The sequence below is a fragment of the Neomonachus schauinslandi genome, chromosome 14 (genome assembly GCF_002201575.2).
Source record: "Neomonachus schauinslandi chromosome 14, ASM220157v2, whole genome shotgun sequence".
NCBI lineage: Eukaryota > Metazoa > Chordata > Mammalia > Carnivora > Phocidae > Neomonachus > Neomonachus schauinslandi.
In genome coordinates this window covers 16902860-16921302 of record NC_058416.1, presented here as the reverse complement: position 1 = coordinate 16921302, position 18443 = coordinate 16902860, and the positions used below count along the sequence as shown (strand labels likewise).

At 44.4% G+C, this 18443-nt stretch overlaps 1 protein-coding gene across 1 annotated transcript in view; it reads right to left on the bottom strand.

Moving 5' to 3' along the window:
• ALPK2 (alpha kinase 2) overlaps positions 1-18443 on the bottom strand; it is a 104100-nt gene that overhangs the window by 65335 nt on the left and 20322 nt on the right. The window contains exon 4 of the mRNA XM_021686224.1: positions 6353-8087. Coding sequence (XP_021541899.1) covers positions 6353-8087 — 1735 coding nt within the window. The remainder of the gene's footprint in view (positions 1-6352; positions 8088-18443) is intronic.

The following is an 18443-nucleotide window of genomic DNA, read 5'->3' as shown; positions in this document are numbered from 1 at the left end:
GGCGTATTTGAATAAAATTAAAAATGAGGCCTGTCCTGCACTCCTCTCTCCTGAGACGGGCACTCTAGGCCGGTGGGTCTGAGGCCAGGTTGCACGCCCCCTCCCAGGCCCAGCCACGCTGGCGTGGAGATCCCCTCTTGTCCCTGCGGCCTCAGCACCCTCCCACTTGCCTAACATGAGGGCTGCCAACGTTTCCACGCAGGTATCTGGTGTAGTTTAAATATCTGCCCTAGCAACCCACGGCCAACCTGGGCTGCCTCCCTGGACCGTCCAAGGGGACTTCCTGCACACATTTTTTTGCTTCTGTCTCTGGTTTTCCAATGACCAGTTTGTGAAGCGACCTGCAGGGAATGCTATTTTCCCCAGAAGCCCTGATCATTGAAAGGCTGTGATTTTCGCAGAATAGGAGGTATTTCCGGAATGCATATATGTCACGAGAACAGCAACATCTTCTGGGTGGCGAATACCCACTGCCTGTTTCAAAAGTAGTACTGAATAACCTGGTGCTGGGCTCCTCAGCTAAGATTGGAGGGAAATCTGGGGCAAGGGGCTCCCGACTCACTGACAGAGTGCTTTCGTGAGCTGTACAACCTTCAGCTCCCTGCAGGCTGCAGCCCTGCTCTTCGGGTCTTCAACCTGGAGCCTCCCAGGGCGACCCTTCCATTCCACTAAGGGCTGCAGGTCTACGAGCCTGAGCCCTAGGACCCTAGGACTACTGACGTCAGAACTTCCGGGGGTGGAGCCTAGGCATCTCTACATTTAGAAAATAACAGGGATGGTTCTAAAGCACAGCTAAGATTCTCAAATTTGTGGGTACAGAGAACCATCTGGGAGCTTTTAAAACCCCCAAGGCCCAAGCCACACTCAGACCAAATTACATCAGAATCTCTGGGGGCCGAACTCAGGAATCAGACTGTGTTAGGGTCCCAGCCAGCCAGCCAGACCTCTGGGTTAGGGTCTTTTCTAATCTGAGAAAGATCTCCCCTCTGTAGACCAGAGCTTCTGGAACTTCAGTGTGTATATGAATCACCCAGGAATCAGGTTAAAATGCAGATCCTGATTTCGCGAGGCTGGGGCAGGGTTTGAGGGTCTGTACTTTGACAAGCTGGTCTGCAGACTGCACTGTGAGTAGCAGGGCTGGAGGTTCGAGTGAGTCTCCACTGATTATTTAACAATCGTTGAGTACAGTTACCGCGGGGAGCCAGGGCACCAGCGGATCCTGCAGGTGCGGGGCAGTAACGGTATTTGGCAGGAGCGGCACAGTAGGCTTCGTGATTAAAAACAAAACAAATGTTTGTGTTACTTGCTGGGTCAACCGTGGGGTGGTGTTGACAAGAGGCCTGACTGCTGCTTGCTAAGAGTTGAGTAATTATAAACTTCAGCCCTTCCTATCATCGGTAGAGAGCTGGCTTATCCGCCTTCTGGAGGCCGTTTGAACAGTTGTTATTGGGGAGGGGGTGCATTTTATTATGCAGATGAACTCAAATCTCAGGTTGCTCTGTCCCAGAGATGAAAACTACATTACAAGGAGGTTTAGATTATCTGCTCGATATTTTCCTTTTTTTTTTTTTTTTAAAGATTTTATCTATTTATTAGAGAGAGTGCACACGCAGGGGGGAGCGGCAGGCAGAGGGAGAAGCGGGGTCCCCACCGAGCAGGGAGCCCAAAGCAGGACTCTATCCCAGGACCCCGGGATCATGACCTGAGCTGAAGGAAGACGCTTAACTGACTGAGCCACCCAGGTGTCCCTGCTTGATATTTTCCTATGCTAAAAAATATATCTATTTACTGGAGACCTACTATGTGTCCTGCCCGTGACTGGATGGCCATGCCCATTTCAAGCTGCCATATACTGTGTTATTGTACCACCTGCCTAGCTACTAGGCTGAACTCCAATTAGCATGAAGTTTCACACTGCATTTATCACACAAGCCCACACAGATGATAAATTTTGAGAGATCTTCATGAGCGTGCGTGCGTGCACACACACACAAGTAAAACTGGGAAAATCTGAATAAGATCACTAGATGGTATCAGTATCAATATCTTGGTTGTGACATTGTGCTATAATGTTACAAAATGTTACTGTAGGGGAAACTGGGGCAACGGGTATAACGATCTCTCATGCTGTTTCTGACAACTGTGTGTGCACGTACAATTATCTCAATGAAAATTTCAATTAAAAAAGGTATAAAACCACTCACAGCCAGCCCTCGGTATGTCTTTAATATGGGGGAAAAGGACAGAGTATTAAGGAAGTAAATAACAGGGAGGCCTGGCTGGCTCAGTCAGTAGAGAATGCAACTCTTCATCTTGGGGCTGTGAGTTTGAGCCCCATGTTGGGTGTAGAGATTAATTTTAAGTAAAAATAAAATCTTTTTTAAAAAAGTAAATAATAACCAAAATAAAAATGATAATACTCATTAAATGTTAACTGCAAAATAGGTACTATGATAAGCATTTTTCATGCAAGACTTTAATCCTCACAACACTCTATAAGGTATTATTATTATTATTATCATTTCTGTTTTCTGTTTTAGATGAGGAAACTGGGCCTGGGAGAGCTTAGGTCGTTTTTCCCAAGGTCACAGAATCAGAAAGTAGTAGGGCAGGACCCAGACTCAGGTCCAGAGCCTTACACAGAGTATGCGAACAAGAATGCTGGGTTTCTGTGGAAAGAGAAATCATAGTTAGGGATGAGGATTGTGCTTCGGGGGTGAGGTGCATCTGAAGTACCTTGCCGGATCTTGGCCTTGAAAGACGAAAGGAGCTGATCTGGCAACAAGCCAAGCGAGGGCATTCCAGGCAGGAAGACAGAAGAAACACCACACATCTGAGAGAAAGTTTCGTTCTCCAGATGAAGAAACTGGTGTGTTTGTCTGCTTTGCCACTCAGAGGCAGATGGAAGCAATATGGCAGAGGCTCTTGAATGTTAGGGGAATGTGGTAATGTCTTCCTGGGTCTAGGCAGCGATCTGGGAAAGCTAACAAGGCACTGATGAGGCCAAGGTTATGTGTGAATCGCCAGCATACACAAAGGAACCCAAGTGCAAGGTGTTCACACTTTAGTACAAAGTAATCCATTCCCAGGGCCCAGAGAGCAATGGAAGCAATTTGGTAGTGGAAAATTGGTACGTGAAGAGAACCAAAGAAAGTATTTATGACACCAAAGGCCATAAAGTGGTTGAGACCAATGATCATTATGGAATTAATGGAATTAAATCTTGTTTCATATGGCTACTTATTCTTTCAATTCTTGAGTGCCTACTATGTGGCCAGCATGATTCCAAGGACATGGAACCTATCCATGAATAAAATACAGTGACCAAACTCCCTGCTGTCAAGGAGCTCACATGCTATGCTTAGTGTTGATTCCTGATCAGGAAGATTCTTAACTCTCAAAACCTAAGATTATACTTTCATACTGTACACTTGAGATCCCACGACCCCAAAGAGAAATGCAAATCTCTCTGGGGTGCAGCTGGGCAGCGATGCAGAAGGACAGACAGCACTTCTGATTTAAGAGTGAGGATGATCTTACCCCAGCGTGGCTAGAAGGAAACTTAAGATGGGCAGGTCTTCAGGCCTTGCCTCTGAGTTGGCTCATAAAAGCAAGAGCAAAACCAAGGTGAAGGATTGGCAGTGTGATCCTTGAAGATGATTCAAGTTAGCCTGGGGTACCCTCTCTGTTTTCCACTCCCAAACTGGGATTAACTTTGGAATCTTCCATAAATGGAGAGAAACTGGGGGCTTTCCAATCCTAGCCTGGGTAAATACTATTTCCACACAAATCAGCACAAGATGGTCTTACAGTGTAAAAGCAGGAGGGGAAGACAGGAGGTAAATACACCTGCAGATCTATGTTTAGGCAGGAGATATTCTACAATTTAGCCTTGTTCCTCAAATGCAGAATTAGAGGTATGGACTTTTCCTCAGAATGCTAAAATATACAGATGAAGACAACCTACTAAAAGATAAGCTGATGGTCACTATTTCTACAAAAAGACACCTAAAGGTAAGTGCATCAGGCAAGAGTCAAGAGTGGGCAGATTTATGAATATTACCCCCCAACCAAGGATTTTTAACCATTTCGAATTTTAAGATCCCACAAGCGTCAGGTGTCTGAGAATAAATATTTAAAATGTCTTTTTGACTTATCGAAGGATTCACCAACTTTTTTTTCAGCAGTACTTTTAGAAAGTCTGATTTAGCTCCCAGGGAGCTTCTCATGCTTTTGTGTCACATTTAGAATGATATTTAGCCCTTTGCTGTAAATTTGGCTTATATTGTCTATGCATGTAAGGGACATAGGCATCTCCTACAGTTAGTAACTTTCTACATGGATAAAAGAATTTGCTCTCACTATGCCCCTGGCCCTGGGGCAGAATTTTCCGGCTTTAGTTAAGGGAAAATAAATGCCACAGATACAGAGCTCCTATTTCTAACTTCAGGTTGCACAGAACCGCCCCTGAATCTCCAACTTCCATTCATGTTTCTGGTCACCCTTGAGTGAGAGGCTGGCTCTGCTACTGAGAACAGCCAAGTGAGAGACAGCCCAACTACCTGCAGAATGCAAGCTTCCTAAAAAGTCACCTTTATGGGTCTGAGGTAATTGCTGGAGTCACGCTACAAAACACAAAACACGCACCTCAGACCCGGAGCCGATAGCTGGAGAGGTGAGTGTGTGGGAGTGTACAAGCAAGAGTCCCACAAGAACTTTGATGGAGACAAGAATGTGCACCAGACAGACGACGGTGGTTCCCAAGATGGCCCATTTTATTTAGCTGCATGGAGCTTGCTGTTACCAGGACTCCCGATCTCAGAATTCAGTTTAGGGTGCAAGCCGAGGATGACAAAGGGGGCTCCTTCCTTTAGCTCCTCTCATTGTTGGCCGTTGAGGAAGCTAGAAATTGTCTCCCCCAGTGGTGGGTCTAAAACTAACATTGTCACCAGCCTCCTCCCCTCCAAGTATTCTTCCTTGGCCACTTTACCCCCCTCACCCCCCCCACCTTTAATCAGGAAGATAATTTGCCCAGTGAAATGCTCAATGTGGATAAACAACTGTAACAAGGTACTTAGCTGAGCCAGGAAGAGCGTTTTATGAATAGAAAAGGAAATGCTATGTGTACTGACATGAAAAAATTAACACTGCAACTTCATTTTGTATTAACCTTTGGCTAAACCACCTCCATAAACCTATCCTGAGCAGGCATCTGTGGTCATTGGCATGTGATCACCCCAGTGGTAGGTGTTAAACAACCAAATAGCATAAAGCTGGCTCTCCTGCAAAAAGTAAAGTATAAATGTGACTTTTATGGGGCAGAGAATTTGCTCAGGAAAAAGCTACCTCAGATCTGGAGATTTTTAGATTGGCTACTTTATGACTGGGTCTTTAGAAACCAATGTATTACATGTTTACTTTTTCATAGCTAGAGTTCAGTAACTGTGAATGCATTTGGGAATATTTCATTTTCTTTGGAGTATGTCCAATCTGTAAAAACAACACTAGGTTCCTACTCTGAAGTTGGGGGGAGAGAGAACACAGGTCTAGTAAGAATAATTGAATAACTTTTCTTAGGTAGTTATCTACAAAAATAAAGTCTTGACCATACAGCACAACATCAGTCCAAAACCCATTCGGGACTGTTTAAAATTAAAAATACAAGAAATTCACATATCAAACACAATATCTTTTGTGCCCTATTTCTGTTAATTCCATCTCTTTCAAATAAACCCCCCACAATCAGTAATAGGGTGAAACAAATTTATTTCCTGGCAGTGTTTCCTTAGCCTCTTTCATACTTTGTGATCTAAGAAAAACAAAACAAACATTCGTTCACAAATCCACTTTGATTTTTGGGCACAGAAAACCAACTCTGTCCCCCTTCTCCAGCACCGTGAAAGCGGACTCTACAAATCACTGAGACACACCAAGATCTTTCATTTTTACGATGAATTCTGATTAAAGCCAGCGCTTACTGTTCTCAAAGGGCTCCTGAAAAATGACCACAGAGAATTTTTTTTTCCCTTTTAAAGTCTTCACCCAACACGTTTGCTTGAAAAACGTTCTGAATAGGGACATGGCCTGGTAAAACACATGCAGTCGACAAAATATCGAATTTCTTTTTCCAGCTGTCTGGAATCTCATTAGTGCCTCTCACTTCTGTCTTTGGCTATAATTAGGATGGCTTAGGGTTTATCTGGGCCTTTTTTCAAAACCAGATGTCCTTCCCAGCAGCAGCGGCTACTCCTAGCTTCTGATTTACACTGTGGTACGGTGATCGTGAATATAAAGGGAAGACACACACACACACACCTTCCATCTAGTAATTTTTAAAAAAGAGGAGCCTTACCTGAGGATGAGCCCTGCAGTCTGGAGCTCTGCTCATTTCAAATAGGTTCTGGACCGGCACCCCTTCTCCCGAGAAGCCTGAGTTCCCTCCTCGGGAGAGTGAGCCCGGGGCAGTTTGCAGGGGTTTTGCTTCTTGCTTGGTTTTGGCTGCAGCAGCACATTCTCCTTCAGGGAACTGGGAATTCCACTCGGCAGCTTGCGCTCCGGCATGAGAACCGTCTCTTTTATCACTCTGGGTTAGTGGGTGCTTAACAGGTTCTTTGGGATAGAGGAGATTAAGGGTGCCTTCTGTTGCACTTTCTTTCCGGTTGGGGCTCAGCTTTTTGGGTTTTCCTCTCATGCCGGGCCGCCTCACCCTGGCAGGTTTCTCTGAGCCCCTCTTGGTCAATGAACCGTCATCCCTTACTTTTTCCTCGGCTGCGATCTCCAACCACTGGTTCGCCCCTGACTTTTCTAACTCACCAGACAAGCGCTTCATCGCCGTCTCTATCACTGCTTTATCCATGTTTAGCAGATTGTCACTGGTGAATTCCTCTCCTCCCTGGTGGCTGTCTCTGGTTTCTCTTCGAATTCCTGGATAATCATTTTCAGCGGCCTCAGAAGCAGTGGGTGGTTTATATCTCCCCTGGTCTGTCACCGTAGACGTTGTGTCCCGGTGAGGTCCCAAAGTCAGAATCATCCCCGTTTGCAGGGATGAGGGACTGTGGGTGGAGGCTTGGCTGCTCCTCACCCCCACTTCTTGGGGTTGTGAGTGATAACCACAGAAGCCAGTGGTGGCATCCATAGGCCTGGTGTCATCCGACACCCAAGGCCCACAACCCATTTCACTGAGGAGATGCTCACACCCACCCAGGCAACACGCACTGAATTCCATCTCTTCGTCATTGCTTTCTAATAAAAAAACATGCTCAGTCCCCTGCAGGTTCCTTTGCCAAACTGCATTAGAGTAATCTGTCATAACGTCGGAACATTCCAGATACTCTAGGTCATCATCTGAAAACTCCTCGGTGCAGGTTAGGGTTATCTCTGGGCAAAGATCATAGTCACTGTCAGAGTCTTCGCTGGACACCTGTGGGCTGACTTGCTGCTTGATCGTGGCCCTGTCCCCTGGGCAGACAGATGCGGTCGCCTCCGACAGGGGCCGGCTGAAGCTGATGTATTTCTGCACTTTGGGCTCCGCTTGCCCAGAGTCTGAGACTTCCTCATGAGGGCCATCACTGTTTAAGGCACCATCCGTTAGCCTCGATACTTTGGAATGCACGGTCCTGTGGCAAGGGATGTTTTGTTTAGTGGGACTATAACTTGAATTAGAGAAAAGCAACCCATCTGCAACCTCCTCTGCATCATCCGGATCATGAGCCTCTTCCGTTGACCTCGTTCCTTTAACATCCAAGGGATTTTCAGGACTGGAGGCCCTAGTGCCCCTATTGACCAAAAACTGGAGTGAGCATAGACAGCTGAGTTTGGAGGAGAGGGCATCAGCTGACATGGGAGTACCTGCGGAGATACTTTCTTCCCCCTTGCAAGGATGTTCTTTCTCATCGAGCTGATTTGTTTTCTCCTGCGCACATGCCTCTGTTGCATGTTTCCAGCCCGTGCCCCCGCCATCTTTCGGGCTGGGAGAGAGCTCTGGGTTCTCTGCTGAGCACAGGACTTCAACAGACGCAGAGCAGCAAATCATTCTGGAACAGTTTTTAGCGGAGATTTGGTAAACAGCAGCGTCATCTGGGGTACAGCTAGGAGGAAGAGAATACACAGGTAAGTTTGCCGGGTTTGGATGGACATGCCAACCTTTCTCACGTCATGGCACACAGAAAACCACCATGGTTTTTGCTGCACCCGCAAAGAGATCTGTGGTCTCCCTGCAAAGGGGCTCGTGGTCAGAGGCAACCAGCTCCTGAGTTCCAGTTGCCCTCGAGCTGAGAACCCAGGAAGCTCAGCATTTTCCCTTAGAACTTTCCACAATATTACCCCAACTTGAAAACTGCTGAGGATTATTCAGATGAATGGGGAAGCTTCCAGTATTCTAGTTCCTTCTTTTCTCCTTTTAAGTCTTTTTTTATGCTATGGGAATTTGAAAAAAAAACATCATTTTCTGGAGTGAGACATGGTACACAAACAACTGAAGAATTCAACCCCCTGCAGTGGAACAGCATAAGCAATAACTCTTTTTAAGCCTGTGCTGAGAAGGCAAGATTCTTGCCAGGAGGCTGTAAAGGTACCACACTGGGATTATGTGTATGAAGAATGGTGCCATTTCTCTTCATTTTACATGACTATGAAGTCTAAACCCCACCCCATGAGCCCCTCTGGCTGGAAACCCATGTTCACATGCCATCCTGACTTACACAGGCCAAGTCAGGTGTTTGTCTTAGGCCCAGCAGGGAAGAAACTGAATCCTGGATCATGCTGAGCCTGCTCTCCCTGCTCCAGGAGAGATGGTATTCCTGTGGCCCCTCCCTTTATTGACTCAAGCCTAACAGGCTTTGCTGACCTTTCCCACTAGGGCCTCCAGGCTCTGCAGTCCCAATAAAAACTTGTAACACTTGCTTTATAATTTGCACTGCTTTATTCATTTGACCTCAGTGTAGCTATAACATTGCTGGTCTCACTAGATGCATTATCCAGCTCAGAAGTCAATCAGCATTTTCAGAAGGCAGGAGCTGTGGTCTGGCCAGAATTAGAGGTGATGTTTAGATATTTATTGACTGATTTACATAAAATGTGCACCAATATCTAACCTAGAAGGGTCATTGTTAGACACTCAATGGCACACAGTCTTTCTTACTCGCTTTCTTCTCACCGAAGGCATCCCTCTGTCTCCCCAAGCTCATATGTGCTTATAAGCCCTCAATAGTTGGGTGCTTGGGGCACCTGGGTGGCTCAGTTGGTTAAGCGTCTGCCTTCGGCTCAGGTCGTGATCTCAAGGTCCTGGGATCGAGCCCCACATTGGGCTCTCTGCTTAGCAGGGAGCCTGCTTCCCCCTCTCTCTCTGCCTCTCTGCCTACTTGTGATCTCTCTGCCTCTGTCAAATAAATAAATAAAATCTAAAAAAAAAAATAATAGTTGGGTGCCTGCTCACACACACCTCATTTTCAAAAATCATAGACTAATTCCAATTTTGTTAATATCTTGGTTTTTAATAATCTGGTTCCCAAGTAGAAGCCAATCAGGGGTGGCTGAGGCTGGCCACAGCTGATATTCGGATTTGTCTTGGCCAACAACATGCGGAGACTGAAATTTAGGGTAACTTTCTAGAGGAAAAGTACCTGCCCCTCCTGTCTACTTCACAAGGTTATTCTGGGGTTCAAATGAGAAAATCAATGTGAAGGGGCTTGGCAAAGCAGAAACTTTATGCCACATATATTCTATAAGAATGTGGAAGGGCTAAAATGATATTTACATGGTTTGATAGAGACATTAGCTAACACTGCTATGGCAATCATAAATGCATCAAATCAATATGCTGTACACCTTAAAACATACACAATGTTGTATGTCAAATATAACTCAATTTAAAAAAAAAAATATGAGAGTGCTGAGACCAGATTACCTTGGGTTCTCAAGAAGTGTGCAGAAGAGGGCGCCTGGGTGGCTCAGTCGGTTAAGCGACTGCCTTCGGCTCAGGTCATGATCCTGGAGTCCCGGGATCGAGTCCCGCATCGGGCTCCCTGCTCAGCGGGGAGTCTGCTTCTCCCTCTGACCCTCCTCCCTCTCGTGCTCTCTGTCTCTCATTCTCTCTCGCAAATAAATAAATAAAATCTTTAAAAAAAAAAAGAAAAAGAAGTGTGCAGAAGAAGCATCAGGAAACTCTATTTAAAATTTTTGAATCAGAATCCATGGGTAAAAGGCCTGAGAATCTGCTTTTAAAGATCCTAAACAGGGGCGCCTGGGTGGCTCAGTCGATTGAGCATCCAACTCTTGATTTCGGGTAGGGTTGTGTTAGAGCCCCGTGTTAGGCTCCCTGCTCGGTGGGGAGTCTGCTTCTCCCTCTCCCTCTGCCCTCCCCCAAATAAATAAATAAATCTTTAAAAAAAGAAAAAAAGAGATCCCAAACACATTCTGCTACAAATTGTCCTGGGCCCACCCTTGGAGACAGCCTCATCCTCATCCTCATTACTTACACGTAGGTCTCCTCAGTTGAGCTGAATTAAAGCTGAGTGAAGAGAAAGGGGCATTCGTTTGAGCTTCACATGGCCCACACCACTGCCCGCTTGCCTCTTTTCCATTAGTTCTTGGAGACTTGGCCTCAGATAGGAACTTACAAGGAGCATAGAATAGTACCGTGGGCTACTGGGAAATCCCAAGTAATTCTGATTTCCTGATTTATCCAGACATGATCCCTATGCCAGAGAAACCACCTGCCCCACAAGTACCAAGACTTGTGTGGAAAGAACAGAAAGGGAGAGAAGGAAATAAGGTGGAGAGGCCAAAGGACCAGGTAAGAAAGCATTCAAGGTGGGGAACAGGGAGTGTTCTCAAGAACCAAGGATGGAAAACCAAAGAAATTTTAGAAAAAATATGGAGAAAATAATTGGGTTAAATATATTTCACTTCTGAATGACTAAATAAGCAAATGGGAGAACATTATGATTTAGTAATGTATGATTTTATGGAGTATGTGTTTCAGCCAATAGAAGATTTAAATCATCGTATGTCTACTAAAGAGGAAAAAGCATAACTGACCTCTCAGAAGTTAATTAAGTAGAGTTCTTCTCACCGGCTAATGACCTCTTTTCAGAGACTTATGGTTTGTGGTTGACACGTCCTTGATCATTATCTCTAAGCATCTTAAAGAAGAGAGGGAGAATATTCGGCCAGGAGCGCTACATTTGTTGAATGTCCCCTCTAGTAAACAATGTGCGTGTTGCTCCCTGCATGCAAAATTGAGGCTCAAAGGGGTTGACTAATTTCCCCAAAGTGACAAAGTTGGTAAGTGGTGGAGCTGGGCTAGGAAACCAGAGCCTTCTACTCTGAAGCCGGGCTCAGTACGTCGTGTTAGAAAACTCCCATTCAGAAAAAGGAAGTGACAGATGTAGAGCAATCATTTTTGCACATGTTTCTGTCCTAAGTGTTCATCTGCATCGGTCAACTGACACACTCTTGAAGACTTTGTTCTGGTGCCCGGTATTATGTTGAGTGCCGAGCAAGAGTCAAGGAGATGCATGCCACGTCATGTCCAGCCCTAAAATGACTGAAAGTCTACTGGCGGAAATAGTCTCAATTTCTGTGAGAACCTTGTAGGTCAGTTCTGTGCTAAGTTGTCAGGTGGAAACTGGAAGAGCAAGGGAAGCTCAAAGAGGGGACTCCAGTAGGAGCAGCTAAAATGGTGTGAATAGTGCTGGGCTTTAGAATCTGCAAGATGCTGGCAGAGTGACCTGTGTGCCCCACAGTGATTTGACAGGAATGCAAAAGCTTCCCGGAAGAAATTCCCTGAACAATTAATTGTGTTCCCTCCTGCATATCTTTCCTTTTGGAGGAAGGAAGCAACAGCATTCCTCCCCCTTGCTGTGAAAGTCTTGCTAGAATACTCTACGTTCTTTCTAAATTAATCATTTCCATATTAAAGAAAAAGAGGCACATGTGACCTTAAGTGGATGGGGCTTCTTCTGGGCTTGAACCCCCTGGGTTGGTCTAAACCAGAGGTTCTTAAATATTTGGGCAGCAGGACCCCTTTATACATTCTGAAAAACAATTGAGGACTCCCAAGAATGTTTGTTTATGAGGGTTATATCTATCAATATTTACCATATTAAAATTAAAACTGAGAAAAATTGAAAACGTTTATTCATTTAAAAATAACAAAAATAAGCTCATTACATGTGAGCATGGAGAGCATTTATTTATATGCTACCTATATTTTTCCTAAACAAAGTAAAATTTCGTAAGAATGGCATTGCTTTACATTTTTCACACATCTGATATCTGGCCTAATAAAAGACAGCTGTTTTTTTTTTTTTATCTGCTTCTGCATTGTGACGCAATACTTTGGTCTGGTTGAAGTATAGGGAGAAAATCTGGCCTCGTGCAGATATGCAGTTGGAAAAGGAAGAGTATTTTAATAGTCTTTTCATATGATTGCAGATAATCTTCATTACTATACAAAGAGTGGTTGCAATGTGGAATCTGAAACCCTATCATCTAGTTACACAAAATCCATTCATCTAGACTGCATTTTACATGCATTTTTACCCATATGTGATTTTGTAACATCATGTATTGTTCATCTGGAGGAACTTGGTTCATGAGATCTTCTAAACATTACCACATTTCATTATATAATATTTTTAAAAATCACATTAATTAATATTCCTATTGATCTTTCCAGAATAATTTGGAAGTACTGGCAAACTGTCAAGCTTCTGATGAAGGATACAAGTTTTTGAAATTTCTAGTTAGGGAAATAATACCAATATTAATTGATCATAACTGTGTAAGTCAATTCTGTGCTAAGTTGCTTGGTAGCAATGGAAAGATGGAGGACATCAGTAAAATGGCAGAGTAAAGACTTCTGAAAATTTTCTCCTCCATAAAAGCAACAAGAATGCTGGCAAAATGTGTCCGAATCAACTTTTTCAGAATTCTGAAAAATAACCAAGGACAATCTGAGGGGGATTTATTCAATAAAAATGACTGAATCTTAGGAAAATAGCAAATTTTCTGGTGTTGTAACTTCCCCTGTCCTATCCCTCACCCCCACCTCCATGGAGTCCTGTAAACCAAGTGTTCACAATCATGGTGAAAATCAGCAGTCTGGCAGCCACAGAAGGGGCAGAACATGGTTGAAGCAACTCCAAAGCCCCCATTCCCAGGGAATTGTCATCTGATCTGTCTGCTGGCTCCCTGATCACACGTACAAGACTGTGTTTATGTGTCCTGATTCAGAGTTCAACTAGACTGAAGAACATTTTCCCTGAGACATTTGTCAGGAAAAAATTCAGAGGCAACTGTTCAACATGATGGCTGCCTGAGGCGGTGGATAACTGGCGCGACAAACAACAGGCTAACCAGAAAGATTAAAAGGGAAAGCTAGGGAATGAGATGTCCATAGGGAGCATTGAAAAGCTCCAACATGTTTCTGGGAATCGAGAAGGCCATGCACATGTGTATGGCTGTGAGCATGTCCACGGCTGTATGCATGCTCAGGAAAGACCTGAGAAGACATTAAGCTCTCAATTCTAACTGACCTGAAGGCTTCGTGCTAGCAGGAAGTGAAGGCTAAGACAGAGTTCTCCACTGCTTGGCTGAGTATTGAAGGCATGCCCCAACATGTGCACAGAGCCTCTCAACAAAAACTGGGAGACTTACTTGTTCCAGGCATCTAAGAAAATCTCCATCTAGTCATTAGTCAACCACTAAGTTAAACTGAGCAGAGACTTCAGTGACCACAAACAATAAAGAATACTGACTGAAAGAATTAGTTCAGAAAAGTCACTAAACAAACAAATAACAACAAGCCCTGGGAAAGGGGGAGAATCTGTTTCCCAGAGTTGCCACATTCTATTGTTTAAAATGTCCAGTCTTTGCAAAACAATTAGAGACATGCAAAGACAGAATAAAGCATGACCCATACATGGTCATGGGGAAGGGGAGAAGCAGTCAACAGAAACCATCTCTGGACTTGCTAGATAAAGATTTTAATTAGCTCTTTTAAGAACTAAAGGAAGCTATATCTAAAGAACTAAAGGAAAATGTGAGAACAATGTCTCAATAAAGACACAGAAATTGTAAATAAGAACAATATAGAAATCCTGAAGTTGAAAAGTATAATAACTGACATGAAAAATTCACTAGAGGGCTCAAGAGGAGAGATGAGCAGAAAGAATAAAGAGTCCATGAACTTGAATATGATTGATTAAGACTACCCAGTCTTCAGAACAGAAAGAAAAAAGAATGGAAAAAAGTGGACAGCATCTCAGAGACAACATATGCACAAAGGGAGTCCCAGAAGGAGATGAAAGAGGCAGAAAGAATAGCTGAAGAAAGTGGAAGTTCTTAGTTCAGAGAAGGGACTGCGGTGATAGCTTGAAAGCTTGGATTTTTTTTTTAATTGTGGTATAACTGACATATAACATTACATTAGTTTCAGGTGTACAAAATAATGATTCGATATTTGTATACCTTGTAAATGATCACTGCAATAAGTCTAGTTAACAACAATCACCACATATGGTTACAAATTTCTTTTTCTTGTCATGAGAACTTTTAAGATCTACTCTCTTAGCAACTTTCAAATACACAATACAACATTATTAACTATAGTCACCGTACTGTACACAACATTTTCAGGATTTACTTATTTTATAGCTGGAAGTTTGTACCTTTTTAAAAAGTTTGGATTTTTATCACTAGCAACAAATACTATAAGTTTTCCTTGAAGTGGCAGGTCTACTTTGTTAATTTTCAGGACAATGTTTGCCAAATATCCGAGGCTGGATAATCATCATTTGTTCATTGTTCTTCCAAGTAAAAATTGTACTCCATGAAAAAGTGGCTAGTTCAGTTTGCAACTTAAACAATCATACAGGTGCTTTCCCTCAAGATGACTATCATCTTAAGGAAATCCAGCAGAGATGCTCTGGGCATATTTCCCATTTCCTTACAGGGCAGAAAAAGGGCTTTGTCAAGATTTAATGAAATTAACCATTTTTATTGATGCATCCGAAACATTATCAAGAAAAATGTTTTGGGGGCGCCTGGGTGGCTCAGTCGTTAAGCGTCTGCCTTCGGCTCAGGTCATGATCCCAGGGTCCTGGGATCGAGTCCCACATCGGGCTCCCTGCTCGGCAGGAAGCCTGCTTCTCGCTCTCCCACTCCCCCTGCTTGTGTTCCTGCTCTCGCTGTCTCTCTCTCTGTCAAATAAATAAATAAAATCTTTAAAAAAAAAGAAAAAGAAAAATGGTTTGGGTTTTGCTTTGTTTTTAACTGAGGCTGTATGGCAGTGAAGAATTCTATGACAACTAGTATAATTTGGGACCACTGCCTAGATTCATGCTAAACCACCAACAGTTTTACCATTTATTGCTTTTTATCATCACTCCATATGTCAACACAGTGAAAAAGACAAATAATGTTTCAGTATTTTTGTGGTAATAGTTTTGATCTGGCAGATCCTCTGAAAGGTCATTAGGTACCCCCAGGGGTCCATGCACCACACTTTGAAAACCACTAATTAAAGCTATTCACTGAGGGAAGCTTTAAAATGCTCTCAGCATTCTCCCATGGGAAAACACCTGACAGAGGAGTGCTCTTGCACTCTGGAAGATGGGCAGCTGCATGGAGAGCTGACGTTTTGCTCGGTATAATCATTTAGGTGCTCCCTTAGGCAGACAACTTCATCTCTTTGGGCCTCAATTTCCTGACTTACAAAGAGGCAGAAGACCTATGTCTGGGTCCCACCCCCCTAGAGATTCTGATTTAATGCTCAGTACCTGGGTCTACACGATTTAATTTGGGGCAGGAGAAGGCTGGGTCCATCAATGCAGGAGTGGAAGGGGGGCGCTAACCTTAGAAGTTCCTCAGGATCTCGCCAACTTAGGATGGTTTTGTGCTTTGGGAATAGGATTATAAATGTGAGTGAGAACTAAGAGTACATAAGAACATGAAAATAGGGCAAATAAGAACATGAAAATAGAAGGCTTGGGAATAGAATGTAACAGGTGCAAAAAGAAGACAAGGAATCAATTTTTTTCTCTAGCTACCAGCACAACAGACTTATCAGACCTGATAGTCTTTGAAATCCCTACATTCCAATCCCCACCCTTACTGCCCCCCCAGGGGGTTGGGTTTTCACACACACTCCTATTCATTCACCACCCCACTGACACAAATAAAATAGAACGACTTACACCCATGTGGACTGAAAAGTGGATTTCCCCCGCTCAAGTTGCTTCTCTTCTCTCTTTTGTCTCCTGGAGGTCATTCCCCTGCTCCCCAGAAAACTCTCCCAACAAGATTAAAATTGCTGAAACAAACCCTGCAATCTGACCAGACACCCTGAGGACAGAGTTTGTGGGAGAGGAAGCTCAAGCTATTGGCTGGAGGTAAGACATGAAATCCTCTCTGGGCTTCAGGTATTGTTCTATTTTACTATGTGCCACTTTCCAGTGGAGGAAAACAATCTCTGGGAACAAAATGTCTGCAGCCAGGAATGCGGGGGGTGGGGAGGCCTCCAAAGCACCCCCCCCCCACTCCTTCCCCCACTGTGGATTTTCTGAGCCTTGCCTGCCTGTGCAGCAGGGAGGAAGGAGAGCGCCTGGTTCAATAAATACACAAGGACACCCATGTCCTTGCCACCGTCCCAGCGCCAGGTGAAGCTCAAAACATTTTCTTACACTAAGTGTATCTTATTACTTGCCTAACTGCTACTATCAATTTGATTGATTGAATTATTCAGAATGACTAAAGGAATAAGAAAGGCTTGGGTTTTTTCACGCCCCAAAGCTATGTTTGTTGTAGAGATGAGAGAACTCTAACACTAGAAACACACACAACTTCTTGATCGTATTTTCTACAAGCAACTAGACACATTTCAAAAACTGATGAGGAGTTTCCATATACATTTACCAGTTTACTCATTTATCCAATGGATTTACTGAACCGCAAGTCTGAAGACTGAAAGACTACTTGGAGTTGTGCGGCTCCTGGGCCCACCTGCCTCTCCCTCCCCCTGCGCCCTTCCCTGTTCTGCTCTGTCTCCCGGAGCTGACCCTTGAGGCCCAGGCTCCCCAGCTCCCGGGACCACTGGCTTCCTGCTGCATTGGACCACAGAGAGGCAGGAGACTGGAGAGTGGGGAGAAGGGAAAAGTCACCCTCTGGTGGGATTTCTAAGAGGACATCCCTCTGTCATCGTCAGTAGCTCCAGGTCCCACGGGACAGGCCCACCAGGGTTCCAGCTTTTGCCCTGTGACCCGGAACTAGTCGTCCTGCCGCCTCCCTTCACTCTCAAAGCCTAGGGAATGGTAGCTTCCTGCTGATGCTCATCTCTGGGTGACCCATGTTTGGTTCAATCACTTGTACAACCCCATATTGAATGCCTGAAAATAGTTTTTGTCTTCCTGGTTAGACCCTGACAGATAGAGAGATGATGTAGTTCACTGACGTTGGAACTGAGGCCCTGAGAAGATGTGTCTTACGTACCACAGTTAAAAAATTGTAAGAAATGTCTACCACGTGTAAGGCACTGTGCTAGGCTCTGTATAGACAATACAGGCGGTAAATTCCTAGGCCCTTCCTAGGAGCTTCTCAGCCAATAAGAGAAATGAGGTATTTATACCAATGGCTATAATACAGGATGGTACATGCTAAGGGCTATTAAAAATCCGACCAATTATGGAGGTTCGGGTCAGGGGGTGCAAGATAATGAGGGAAGGTTTCCTGGGTATTTAAAAGCTGAAGCAGGGGCGCCTGGGTGGCTCAGTCAGTGAAACGTCTGCCTTTGGCTCAGGTCATGATCCCAGGGTTCTGGAGTTGAGTCCCATGTTGGGCTCCCTGCTCAGCGGGGAGTCTGCTTCTCTGCCCCTCCCATGGCTTGTGCTCTCTCTCCTGCTCACTCTCTCTCTCAAATAAATAAATAAGTAAAATCCTTAAAAAAAAGAAAAAAACCTGAAGCAGGCCTAGAAAATACACAGTAGGATTTTGGCAGGAAAGTTGGTATATGCCCAGGGTTGGGGAGGGAGCTGACCATTCCAGGCAGAAGAAACAGCCTCAAGGTGAGACTCTGGGGGAGCGGTGGGCTAAAAGGTAGGGCTACTGCATTATTTATTGTTTAAACAGAACAGGTTTGGGGCACGTGGGTGGCTCAGTTGTTAAGCGTCTGCCTCACGTCATGGTCCCAGGGTCCTGGGATCGAGCCCCATATAGGGCTTCCTGCTCGGCGGGAAGCCTGCTTCTCCCTCTCCCACTCCCCCTGCTTGTGTTCCCTCTCTCGCTGTGTCTCTCTCTGTCAAATAAATAAATAAAATCTTTAAAAAAATTAAAAAAAAAATAGAACAGTTTTGAGGATGAAAAGGGACACTATTAATACTTACGCCGAGACCACAGGCAGAAACCAGGGCCATGCCCGGGAAATGGAGACTGACTCAGATAAATCA